Genomic DNA, 14,347 nt, shown 5'->3' on the forward strand with positions numbered 1-14,347 from the left:
AAATATGGAATTGCTTGCAAGTAACTCACAGGGATGTAAGGGTGTTGTGTACCTCTACAAGAGTTGCTATTTTTATTGTATTATATTCTGTATTTCATAATCAAAAAAACCGGTCGAGTGCGAGTCGGATTCGCGTTCCAAGGGTTCCGTACATTACTTGACTGCACATCTCTAATAGGTTTTCCTGTCATCTATAGGTAAAGAACTGTTTTGTGTATTTATTTCAAAATTTTAGATCCAGTAGATTCGGAGATAGAGGGGGGGGAATGGTCGGACAGACAGACAGACGCACGAGTGATCCTATTAAGGTTCCGTTTTCTCCTTTGAGGTACGGAACTCTAAAAAAGCCATTTTTTAAATCTGACAGTCGATATTTTATCCTTGGGAAATTTATAAAGAATTGCGTGTGCGTCACTGCTAAGACCGTTTACTCAGCGGTCTCAGCGTACCTTTTTAATTTTGAACGGATCTATATCGATGACATCACCAGGTCATGCCGGAATGTTCGTGGAACGGTAATGAGGCCACTTCGTGATCTATGTGCTCTTTAAACTATGTTCAAGGAGCCATTACTTGATCTATTTTATGTTAGCTTAATATCTATTTAATCGAAACGCGAAACTATAGTAATTCAACAGTTCATTTTGGTAAATTTTATATCAATAAAATAAGATAATAAAATGCTTGTATCACTAGATGCATACCTAAATAAAAATAATTATGTTAACTACTAAAATATAAGAATAACTAAATGCCATTTGGAATTTAGCACACTATTTGTATGTACTACGATGCATTGTTCTATTTTTTTCCAGTTTTTCAGTAAAGTTTAATTCAAACAAAATGAGGATTCATTTATCCAAATCGGGTTACAAGTGTATAAAATAAACTCTATTCCAGTTTGGACAGATTTCCTAGAATTTGCTCGTTTAACCTTCATAAACTTCAAAGTATGTCTTGTTTTATGCTGGGTTTATTTGGACAACTTTACTGACATTGAGGATAAATAATGATGGCTATCTCCTTATCTTAGCAATGTTGAAGCCATAATGTACCTAGTCAGTGTTGAATTCAACTGGTGACATTCCACGTCGTGAGCAACCCGTCGACATTGCCGCGCCCTCGAGGCCGATAGTACAAGATCGAATAATTATTGGCTAAAGAACCCCTTTGCATGTGCTTTGAAATTACATACTGTAAATAACTTTTATTGGGAAACAACTGTGCTGTCAAAAGGAAAGCGAGATGAAAGCTGAGCTGTAGCTGATGAGCTGATAGAGAATGCCTTTAGGCATTAAGTCCGTCCATTTGTACATGTTAAGTGTATTTTGTGTAATAAAGTAAATAAATAAATAAATGAAACTGGCGAAGAAGTGATTTTAGAACAAGAGAACAATACCTGAAATGTTCACGATTATTCGAGAGTAATCGAACGTTAAATGTCGTGAGCTATAATAGGATTTTTAACCATTGAACAACTTATAAAATAGTTCTAAAATAGTTCTAAATACACTGGCATTTATCAACGGTGCAACAATTTAACGTGAGAAAAAAAAGCTTTTCAGTCGAAAAGATAACTCATCGTAGTCAACCAAAAGCACGGGTTAATTATACAGTCATAACCATCATACAGCTTTTAGGCACGAAGATTGACGAGATGATTACAGGCACCAAAAGGTCCTCTCAGCCTTGACATTATCCAACCGGATTATTTCCGGAGCTCGCACCCATTACTCATTATTGTTACGGCTGTCCATAGTGACCATAAATTATAAGCAGTTTAAAATAAATTATCGCTAAGAGTGCTCAAACAATTGGAATCTTCGCATTATGAATACATTTTTAAAGCGAAATTTATCGGAGCTATGATAGACCAGTTGAAACAAACAGTATTCAGTATGAGTAGATAAAATAACGTTGCTAAATATAATTATGGCACTAGGCTAACAAACACCTACCTTAAAAAAATAATTTTAAGTTAAAATTAAGTATAGACTAAATAAATTAAAACTAAAACTAATAAAATAAATTAATAAATAAAACTTACCCACCTACCTTAGATCCCCACCTTTATTAATTTTAATAATAGTTTGTATAAGTTTTGTTATTTGTAGTAAACTGAATTTTAAGTTTCTTTACATTCTAAGACACCTTTACTGATGCTTGATTATTTGTTGCTGTTCTATTTATTAGAAATCAACCACTGATTGATACAATATTTCATCTACACAGTAAATTCCAGGGAAAATTATTTCTAATGAAGTTGGGTAGGTACATACTTTTACTTAAATATAAATGCTGAAATTGTAAAAAATAAGATTTTATTGCAAAAAAATTAAATAACTACACAATTCAATAGTCAACCTGTTTCTGTTATTGGTTCGGCAAAAAGTCAATACGGCATATTGCTAAAAGCAGAATCGAGCCCAGTTATGAAACGCTATTACGACTATGCGCTTGCGATGTTTTTTGTGTGTATTACTCAGGCTATACAGATACCGCATTATGAAGCGTTCACGAAGTAGGTACGCTAGGTCACCATACATAGGTGCTATTTCACCTGTAAAATGCGACATTTCGAGCAACACAACTGAGTTTTTTTTCCTACACAAAATTGCCAATTGATTGTTTTTTTGTTAGAGTCTGTTCGGAGAAGCGTCGTGGAATATATTGGGTCCCATACATTCCACGAAGCTTCTCTTTCGGAACAGACTCTATCGCTATGCACTATATACGGCAAACGTGAGTGATGCAAACAAACCACGTATTAAATTGATCGATTTAAGCAAAAATAAACAAACATTTTGAAGAATAAGTGAATTTGTAACGTAGGTCTCTATTATTGAAATTGTGTTATTAGTTATTTATATTCTATTAGTTTAGTTAGTTATTACGCTAATTATTAAGTATGTAAATTGCAGTGCCCTTGCAGGGGTCATAGCTGATCTTGTTTTGATGTACCACGTTATGTAATTACTGAATACTGAAATTACTGAAGACTGAATAGGTGAACCAGTTACACACCTAATCCGCTAACTTCTTCATTTACTTGATAACAACTCTACATATTTACTGCTCAAAATGTATATACGAAAATATATACCGCTTAGTATTACCTATTACTTGATAATACAACCTGTTGTATTGTATTTGTATCATTAGTTCGTTATGTTTTATACAATAGCCAATTCAACTCTGAATAGTACTTGATTGAGCTACGCGTTGAACTCTTTTGTATGAAACATTACACGACCATTATATCGTGAGCTATAAACGCTTACTATCTTATATCATAGCAGGGGTCTTGATAAATGGACGAGTAAGCACGTGGCAAAAACAGAGAATAAAATGAAACTCTCACTTTTTTCACTTTAACGAAACAAGTCTAATCTCATTAGCTCTTAAATGAAATATGCCTTTGTTCTGAGCTTAGAAACTTAAGCGGGCATGTAATAGTCGTAGATTAAAAAAATAACAATTGTAATGTTATGTTATGATTAACGAGTTATTAGCAATGTTTGAATACAATAGTTTCACTTGAAAACATTAGCAAAGTTGTGCGAAAACTTGATTCTAAGTACCTGAGCAATGAACGTTATTGAAATAGATATGTAATTTTATTTCTATTTATTTAATTAAGCTTATTTCATTAAAATCTTGCAAATCTTTTAAGATGGAAGGACTGAAATATCGTTTTCTAGTTTCTAAGCAGATAATCTCTTTACTTTCAAACTTTCGACTTTGTTCACAATTTAATTCAATGGCAGTACCCAAAGTTGTATGACATTCATCCCTATAAATAAATATTGGTATGTACAAGTAGATTTGATTTTTTTTAAAGACTATAATATTCTGTCTGTCCTCTGTACTATTGGTTACTACTGATTTGGGTTACCTGTAATCCGATTTTAGTTCTTACTTATTTTTCCTGTTATCAGAAAAACTTCAATTTTGTGTGTAGCCGCCGCTCAGCTTCTAGATCATAATTTTACCACTTTTTTACGCAAGGCCCATTTCCATAGCGCAGTAAAGCTTGACCAAAACAATGGACAGTGGGCTCAGGAGCAAAACAAATGCACATCGGAATGCAAAGAGGCGGGCTGCAGCCAAGGACGAGCCTTTTACCGCGCTACCAGCAGCAAGTACGATTCACATACGTACCTATATTTCTATGTACGAAGTATAGACAAAATAGCAGTGATTATTTTGACATATGTGTCAATACGATAATACTGTGTGTAATACCCATACATCAGGGTTTTCGATGCGGGAATGATTTCGTGTATTTATACATATCTTTAATTATTGTAAAATAATTACCAAACTATGAATTAAACGTAGGTAGTAAGGTCCAAATGTGCTTAGAAATGTTAAATTAGTATCGTTTTTTACAGTTTTTACCTGTTATTTGGCTAGTCTAAAACATTCCCGCACTGAAAACCCCGATGTATGGACTAATACCATAATATTATAAAAATTATAAAAATGTGGCTCTTCTTGAGGAGCAGAAAAAAACTTGTTGACCTACCCGTGTATTACTTTATTCGGAATCTCTTTCATGGCTACATTTTTCATAGAAGTGGATATTTAGGTATAATGGCATTTTCAGTTAACTGGTAGAAATAAAGAACAAATGCCAGTGAGTTTTGTAAAAAAATAGTATAAATACATATACTCGTATAATTAACTTGATTGTATATAGGTAGGTAGGTAATTTTGTACAATTGCGTAACATTTACAGTAACTGGTTTTCTTACTTAACGAAGTTAACTATTACTTAATTATGCTAAACAAGTCTTTTACGGCATTCAGTTAGGTTTCTATTCTAAAAGTTTCTAAATTGATAAAGTACTTTATTTTTACTGCCTGTCTTAAACGTGCGTTTGTGTATAAGATACGAGAAAAAAATAGGAAGCTTAATAAGTTGAATGAAAAAAAAATTGAGTTTCAGTTCTAAGTATGGGGAACCCCCAAAATTTATTGTATTTTTTCTATTTTTGTGTAAAAATATTAATACGGTTCACAGAATGGCTACTTACCAAGTTTCAACAGTATAGTTCTTATAGTTTCGGAAAAAAGTGGCTGACAAACGGACGGACAAACAGACAGACATATATGACGAATCCATAAGGGTTCTTTTTTTGCCATTTGGCTACGGAACCCTAAAAAGTGTCCCAAAAATTCCATATAATTTTCGATCTTTCCATTCCGTGACCGCCATACAAAGTCTATGAAAAATGATAGCGGAATGGAAATAAAAACATTGGGACGCTTTTTTCCTATTAGGATAGAAAGAGCTCGTGATTCTGAATAGAATTAACATAAAATTTCACAAATTAAAAAAAGTGTAGGGGACTACTTTAGGGCCCCCCCACATCTGGCGTCTTTCGAGCGTCGGCGTCTGTCGGCGTCGGTCCAGCGCTATGGAAAATGACGTCGCTGCGCAGTTGCGTCGACGCTGCGTCGACGTCGGCCATAGAATTGTAGACGCTGACGCTCGAAAGACGCCAGATGTGGGGGGGCCCTTAACTAAAATGGTAAGGTATTATATGCAACTTACGAGTACATTGTATTATTGGTAACATAGTATCATTTCAGACTTTAGGACCCACTTTGGACTTCGGTTTGACCCACGTTTGACCGCACAGCACGCATTCGAGGGCCACCCCGGCCGACTATTACGATTAATGTCATATCAATATCAAATAAGTAAATATAAATAATTTAAATAAGGTCGCTCGTGCCCTGTTGTCTCCGGCTCTTAAATTTCTTAGTAGTTTTTAGTGTTCCGTAATACAAAACTTTGTTCACGGAACACTTATGGGATCACTTCGGTCTTGCAAATCAGTTAAATGCGTTTTTAGGGTTCCGTACCCAAAGGGTAAAACGGGACCCTATTACTAAGACTTCGCTGTCCGTCCGTCCGTCCGTCCGTCCGTCCGTCCGTCCGTCTGTCACCAGGCTGTATCTCACGAACCGTGATAGCTAGACAGTTGAAATTTTCACAGATTATGTATTTCTGTTGCCGCTATAACAACAAATACTAAAAACAGAATAAAATAAAGATTTAAATGGGGCTCCCATACAACAAACGTGATTTTTGACCAAAGTTATTTTTTTTTAAATTAAAGTTACAAGACTATATGGTTGGATTTGGGGTTGAACAAAAGATATTAAAATTTTACAGAAACGGTTTTTTTTTTCATCTCTCTAGCTCTAAAAATAAAGATTTTAGACCCGGGTAAAATTTTAATTTTTAATTTTTTGATTTTTTTTTTGTCCAAATCGGTCCCAAAAAAGGTCTATTTGTACTAACGACAGCTCAAAACTGAAGTCCATTTTGCTTTATCTCTTACCGTTTTCGAGATATATCGTTCTGAAGGTACGAATTTACGAAAAAACTTTGCTATTAACTCCATCAGGCGCTGATGACTTTTTTGTATGGATATATTGAAATCCGACTCGCACTTGACCGTTTTACGTAGATTAATTTTTTTTTTGTAATTTCGGGTTAGTAAGTTCGGGTCATGATTTATATGGTAATCATCATCATCATCATCATCATCATCATCATCATCATCATCATCATCATCATCATCATCATCATTTTCGCTTTCAGTCGCCCACTGCTGAGTATAGGCCTCTCTTCGTGTACGCCACTTATATACATGCATTTATGTGTATGGTAATATTTAGTAAGTGACATGGCACAATGTATATTGACATAATCTGTCAAACTGTCAAATTTGTTTTTTTTTGTCAAATTTAGTGTAAAGTATTATATTTTGTCATAGTTTAGTACTAAATGTCAATGTTGGGTAATTTTTTGTAGACTGCATTTCTCATGTTAAGGGCCGGCAACGCACTTGCAGCCCCAGTGATCGCTGTGCTTATGTATTTTTGGGCGAGTTTTTGGGTTTCGTATGGGAATATTTGGTACAAAGGGACATGTTACAGTGTCCCAGTGTATATTGACATGATCTGTCAAACTGTCAAATTTGACAGTTTTTGTCAAATTTAGTGTAAGATCATATTTTGTCATGGTTAAGTACAAAATAAAATTACTTAAATATTATTATTGAATAGAATAGAATAGAATAGAATAGGTAATTATATGGTAATCATCATCATCATCATTTTCGCTTTCAGTCGCCCACTGCTGACCTATAGGCCTCTCTTCGTGTACGCCACTTATATACATGCATTTATGTGTATGGTAATATTTAGTACAAAGTGACATGGCATAATGTATATTGACATAATCTGTCAAACTGTCAAATTTGTTTTTTTTTGTCAAATTTAGTGTAGAGTATTATATTTTGTCATAGTTTAGTACTAAATGTCAATGTTGGGTAATTTTTTGTAGACTGCATTTCTCATCTTAAGGGCCGGCAACGCACTTGCAGCCCCAGTGATCGCTGTGCGTATGTATTTTTGGGCGAGTTTTTGGGTTTCGTATGGGAATATTTGGTACAAAGGGACATGTTACAGTGTCCCAGTGTATATTGACATGATCTGTCAAACTGTCAAATTTGACAGTTTTTGTCAAATTTAGTGTAAGATCATATTTTGTCATGGTTAAGTACAAAATAAAATTAATTAAATATTATTATTGAATAGAATAGGTAATTATATGGTAATCATCATCATCATCATTTTCGCTTTCAGTCGCCCACTGCTGACCTATAGGCCTCTCTTCGTGTACGCTACTTATATACATGCATTTATGTGTATGGTAATATTTAGTACAAAATGACATGGCATAATGTATATTGACATAATCTGTCAAACTGTCAAATTTGTTCGTTTTTGTCAAATTTAGTGTAAAGTATTATATTTTGTCATAGTTTAGTACTAAATGTCAATGTTGGGTAATTTTTTGTAGACTGCATTTCTCATCTTAAGGGCCGGCAACGCACTTGCAGCCCCAGTGATCGCTGTGCTTATATATTTTTGGGCGACTTTTTGGGTTTCGTATGGGAATATTTGGTACAAAGTGACATGTTATAGTGTCCCAGTGTATATTGACATGATCTGTCAAACTGTCAAATTTGACAGTTTTTTTGTCAAATTTAGTGTAAGATCATATTTTGTCATGGTTAAGTACAAAATAAAATTACTTAAGTATTATTGTTGACAGATACTGTCAAATGGGATGTTGTTTGACAGAATCTGTAAGAATCTTGAAAGTTGAAAGTTTTTTAATAAATATGGATCTTGCTTACGCAGCGTCTTATGTAGGCGAACATCGCGCGATCCCGAAGCGAAACGGCGGGACGCGGCGCGAGGCGGCTCAATCAATCCTTTGATGCCCATAGAAGTGTCCTATGTAAGCGATCTCGTTGTGACCGCGGTGCGGCGCGATTTGATGAATGCTGATGGTCCTCGTTATTATGCTCAAGGCATTAGTCTTAAATAGTAGGTACTTAAGATAAGGTGTTGTATAGTAATCAAAGTGAATGAGGTTCAGTCGGCACGCGTTGATGTCTTTTTAAATTTTGTTTGTTTCATAGGAGTTTCTTTAGGAAATTTTGTTTTTAGGGTTCCGTACCCAAAGGGTAAAACGGGATCCTATTACTAAGACTCCGCTGTCCGTCCGTCCGTCCGTCCGTCCGTCACCAGGCTGTATCTCACGAACCGTGATAGCTAGACAGCTGATATTTTCACAGTTGACGTATTTCTGTTGCCGCTATAACAACAAATACTAAAAACATAATAAAATAAAGATTTAAGTGGGGCTCCCATACAACAAACGTCATTTTTGACCGAAGTTAAGCAACGTCGGGTGGGGTCAGTACTTGGATGGGTGACCGTTTTTTTAGATAATGGTACGGAACCCTTCGTGTGCGAGTCCGACTCGCACTTGGCCGGTTTTTTTTTTATATATATGTAACATTCATAATCACTACACATTAAAAAACAAAGTCATCCGCCGCGTCTGTCTTTTTGTATACATGTATGTTCCCATTAAACTCTAAAACTACTGAATGGATTTTCATGCGATTTTTACGTAATAATAGAGTGATTCTTGAGGAAGGATTCTTAAGTGTATAATTTTTAAGGTTTCGTGTAACCCGTTAGTTTTGCGTGTAGATCCGCCAATGGTCCTCATATTACACATAACCGTAGTAAAAATATGCAAATAATATTTTATTCATTAATCGAGCGGAGAAATCTTTGCAAATCGAATTTGGTGAAAATGCGAGTTCGTCGGTCACAACCAGTTTGTTACTCAATACTTAACTGCTTTCTTCGTAAATTCGTTACGAACCTATTAATTATTAATGTGGCCAATAGGGACTATTATGTCATTAATTTATACTATTTAAGTATAGCGAAGTTATTCTAAATTTTGTATCAAACTTTTTTAATCGTTTCAAAGCGGATACCTACATGTGTCATACGGCTATCGAGTGTTAAGTACATTTATAACACCTTTAAGAGTGTTTCGTGAAGTAATATTAGACTTAATTTTAGATATAGCCGGTTAAACAACTTTGTCAGTAGAAAGGCGCGCAATTTAAATTTATTTTTTTTATGGGAAGATACCCCTCGCGCCTACATTTTTTAAATTTGCCGCTCTTTTCTACTGACGGAAATTGCTTGACAGACTATAAGTAGTTACCGATTTTATATCTAAGTACCTATTTAGTAGTTATGCAAGTTGATTAGGGGTTGTAATCAGTGATAATAAATACAGTTATTATTAGTACAAGTAATTAAAAATATCCAATAATAACACATGTACATAATTCATTTGTTATTGTAGGTAACTGACATCATGAATGTATTTCTTTCGTGCATAAATGTAATTGGCACATATTCGGAATGTTTACCGGGCGCGCTGTGTAAATGCACTTAAAGTTTTTTTATGCGTTTTTCAGTAAATACTCGGCGTCGAAACAAAGTAAAAGGAATCCACAGAGGTCATTAGTTGTAATTGTAAAACTTGTTTGCAAAGTTTTATAAATATAATATTATGTTATAATTAGGACAAACGCTTACCATTTTGAATATCGTGCCGGTTTTACTCCTGTCAAAATTTCCCATAACGTGAAACTCACAAATCCTGTATAAAGTTTCTCGTTTCTATTTCTGGCACAAATGTTTCTATCACATCATTCACAACACTAAATACGAATCGACACAAACAACACTGGCCGATAAACGCGCATCCAAATAAAAAGTAAAAATTAAAAAGTCAAGTCGCGTTCGTTCGATATTCAAATTTGGCGGGAGCGTCGACTCGCGCGGACAGCGCGCCACAGACTGGCAAGATGGTGGTTTTTTTGACGGTTCACACGAGCCGATTCACTTTCTACGACCTTACGTTGTATGCGACTTGTAATTAAGCATAAAGTTTTACGTAACTAGGCGATGTAATCCTCGTCAGCTTCGATTTCCGCCAAATTATTATTTGCTGCAATTTTTGGGAGCGTCTTCGCTTCCCGGTGGCGTAATGACAATAGGCGGCCTGCTTTAAATTTCACACCTTTTTGTTTTTCTATTGTTTTTACCGATGATTCCCTGGTAATGATAATGTGTATTACCTACTTACTCATTATTTAAAAACAACTATTGTTAATTTATCCACTTTTACAGAAGACTTGCTGTCTTTATTACAGGTCTGACTTTACGGTACAAAAAATTGTACCTAGTTTATGTTACAAGGGATCAAAATGATAATTATATTTCAGTCAAGGGCGTACATTGAATCCTGAGCGTAATGAGGGATTCAAGTGTTAACGACCAAGAAGAAATAATTTTGATACCGTGTGACACATACTGCTTTTCAAATCAACTATGAGGAAAATAAAAAATCTTAGTGTTGAGACAATCTGATGCTTAAACCATAAAGGCTTAAACAGATTATTTAAGCTAAAAAAAAAATGTGAAAATAGTGTGCTAGAACAGAAAAGTATTACTTTGATCCCTCCTAGCAGGGAAGAAAAGTGCCACTTTGATTCCTCCTAGCACGGAAGAAAAAGCTCTTTTCCGAATAGGTGGTGTGAAAAGTAAATATCATATCACAGTAGGAATGTCGCTCCAAAATATTCGAACAGGAAGGTCGCATGAAGACAAATATGCAACAATGACGTTTTGCAGACGTGAGGTTGTGACAAGGCTGTTGGTGACATTCTCCTGCCATGCATTGCAAATTATGCAAGGCTTTAAAGTACGATAGGCTAAATAAATAAAATAAATAAATAAAAATAAATAAAAATTTTATTTATTAAGGCATAAACCCATTACATTTCATTACAATAATAAACTAAACTAAAAATTAAAGCTATAAACTACAACTAAAAAAGTAGGTACCAATTATATAGGTGCAGCGGAAATCTTGCTCTTACAGTATTAGCAGGTTGTGTACACTACATTAGCTAAATGACATCTTATAAGTTTATAGTATGTAGCTCATAATGTTGCTGAATTTGTTTCTAGGAATTCTAAGGCATCAGACTGGAGGGTCAGGGCAGTCACTCTCGTAAAAAGATAGTGCCTATGCCAATTCCTGAGATTAGATACCAAGCGGACCCCGGGCTCCCAGGAGAGAAAACCGGAACAAACGTAAGGAATACGAAGATCATTGCAAATGCCGATTCCCTTTTCAAAATATCTATTTCAATAAAGAAAACTACTTTATTTTGATAATGAGGTTTTAATCCGAGGCACACAGGGCTGCTTAAGATAGGAGTAGTACCTGCGCCCTTAAGACGAGGCAAAATAAAGAAAAACTATAAAACACAACAGAATTTTTAAGGTACGTTTATGTTAGCCTACTAAGTCTAACATACGAGAGCACGTGGCCCTTCCCCGACCAATCCATGTCGGTTAGCCTTCGATGTGTTCTAGATTGACGCATGACCGCGGCAAAAACTGCGCTAATCTTATTCATAAAGCCACTTCGCCACAAGTCGACCAATGTAAGTCTGACCTCTAGGGCCTAGGCTAGGGTGGCTAGCCAAGATAACGATAGACAAACAGATGGCGTTTCGTTGTCATAGCGGAAACGATTGTCATCTTGACTTATAGTCTGTATCTTTAGGTATTCAAATAAAAGTAAACAAAACCTACCCTCAAATGGCCGTTAAGCCAGTTGAGGGTAGATGAAAATATTACATGATCAAATTACATAATGTAGGTTAAAGTCAGATCGTTCAGTGACAGATCCAGGCGCTTTTGTATTTGGTTGGTTAACCAAAATGTTATAACTACCCGAAAATGTACAAATTATTTGTTCAACTGGTAAAGACCAAATAATTCGGCAGCTCAAACGACGCGCACGGCTAACAGCCCGATTTGTGCATTTCCACAAGGTTCACGATGACGCGCCATACATGATAGGTAAATGCCACCATTTAAAGGTTTAAAATATCTAAGTACCTTCCCAGGGTGAAGTTATGTTGCCGGGGGCGTACGCAGTCGAATGCTGACAGTGATCCTGCGGCGCTCCTCTACAAGGCGAAGTTGGCATTCGTTGGTGGTTTTAGACGGTAGTCCTAATACTGGTTAGTCCGTCATCGCTCCTGGTTCCCCCGGGCCAGGTGGCATGCGTAAACGCATTTCCCCAACATTAAAAAAAAAATAAGGGTGAACTTATGCTAGTCTAACCAACAGTCGGAGAAAATGTTCCGTGAACAGCATAGGAATGCAGCTCGCGGCCGCGCCTAGCTCTTTCTAGACAATCGCATAACTAGGTATGTGGTTTTTATTGAAGTGAGATTGGGTTGACAACCTGACCACGACTTATGACTACTAAAGTCTGTCAAGCCATTTCCGTCAGTAGAAAAAAAGCGTATTTAAAAAAAAATTGTGAAGTGCAATTGTCTCATAGAAAATTTCAATTTCGTGCCTTTTTTCTACAGAAAAAGTTGTTTGACCGGCTATAATAGTAGGGATTTTTATTCAAAAGTTATATTATTATAAAGTTAGACCAAGCAACTTTGATAGACTGTGCAAGTATTATTATTAAACGTAAAACTTCAATAAATCAAATCAAATCAAAATCAAAAAATATTTATTGTATGGTTATGGGTGAGGTTTACAAAGGTGGTACAAAATATTTATGTTCTCCATATCCTGCCTTACAAAAGCGTACAATATTAGTAAGTTGTCTTAGAACTAAATACTATTTTTAAACTTCAATAACACTTTTAACAATAAACTATAGATAGACTAAATAATAAGGAATAACGTGAACTAGCTCTGTAAAAAGTCATTTATGCTATATAAGCACTGTTTGATTAGCCAGTCAAACAGGATTTTTTTGAAAGGTAATGATGCCAATTTTTTAAGGTCTGTGGGAAGTTTGTTAAATATTTTTATACTCATACATATATAGTAACAGCACCAGTCATGGGACATTTAAGAGGAAATTTGGAGTATTTATGATATTTCCCTTAATACATGTAAATGGTCTACCGCTTAGCGTGTTAAAAGATGAAAGTCCTATCCGTCTTTCATGTTTTAGGCGTGTTGTATCAAAGATACTGCAATTAGTTTCCACATATTTAACAAATTAAAACTATGCTTTTTTTCTCCAGTCATGGACACCAAAGTTCCAGTAATGGGCCCCCGATAATGGACGTGGATCCAGTAATGGGCCCCCTATAATGGACATTGCTCTATCAGTATAAAATATTGAAATGGGGAATAAATTATGGCAAAATAAAACAATTTTTGGTATAAGCTTTTATCGCTGAATGTATTTTTCTTTCCACAGCCAATTATTACTGTATTAGATCCATCGAGACAATTGTAATATACCCTAACACAATTAGTTAGGGTTTAATGCGATAAAGTTCCCATGGCCACCTCCTGTCTCCATCATCAGATCAGGTCCATGTTATCATAATATTACATTATCATCCGATTTGCATACTTAATTACGTACTTACACAAAATTTCAACTGAATCGGAAATCGAAAAGTGGCTCAAATTCAGCTACCAAGATTGGACCCACACTAACACAGGGCAAGTTAAATAAAAGTTTGGTAAAACGATATTAATTTATCCGAGAATACCTCCTGATTGACATATTTCTTAACTACATTTTATTTCTGTATTGCTTAAACATGAAATTATGGCATAGCAAGCATCATTCTGTCATTTGTCCCATCATAGGAGGTACGCAGTTTTACAGCTCCTATAATGGGATTGGGCCAAATACCACTATTTTTTTTCATCTGTGGAGTCACAACATAGTGTGTTGTATACCTTATCTCATGGTAAATGCAATTAACAAAACACATTCTAGTTTTCATCAAGTATTAATTAATTAAAATTTAGTAAATTAACTCACCTCTCTTAGCGAAGTTGTTAAAAATTCGTAGTGGTATTTTTT

The 14,347-nt window shown here is 35.2% G+C and overlaps 1 protein-coding gene across 1 annotated transcript in view; it reads right to left on the reverse strand.

Moving 5' to 3' along the window:
- The window catches only part of LOC134669865 (mucin-5AC), a 178,464-nt gene extending 168,211 nt beyond the window's left edge, over positions 1–10,253 (reverse strand). Inside the window, exon 1 of the mRNA XM_063527483.1 lies at positions 10,006–10,253. Within this exon, the coding sequence (XP_063383553.1) occupies positions 10,006–10,050 (45 nt within the window). The 5' untranslated portion in view covers positions 10,051–10,253. The remainder of the gene's footprint in view (positions 1–10,005) is intronic.
- Positions 10,254–14,347: the final 4,094 nt, after the last annotated feature.

The sequence above is a fragment of the Cydia fagiglandana genome, chromosome 13 (genome assembly GCF_963556715.1).
Source record: "Cydia fagiglandana chromosome 13, ilCydFagi1.1, whole genome shotgun sequence".
NCBI lineage: Eukaryota > Metazoa > Arthropoda > Insecta > Lepidoptera > Tortricidae > Cydia > Cydia fagiglandana.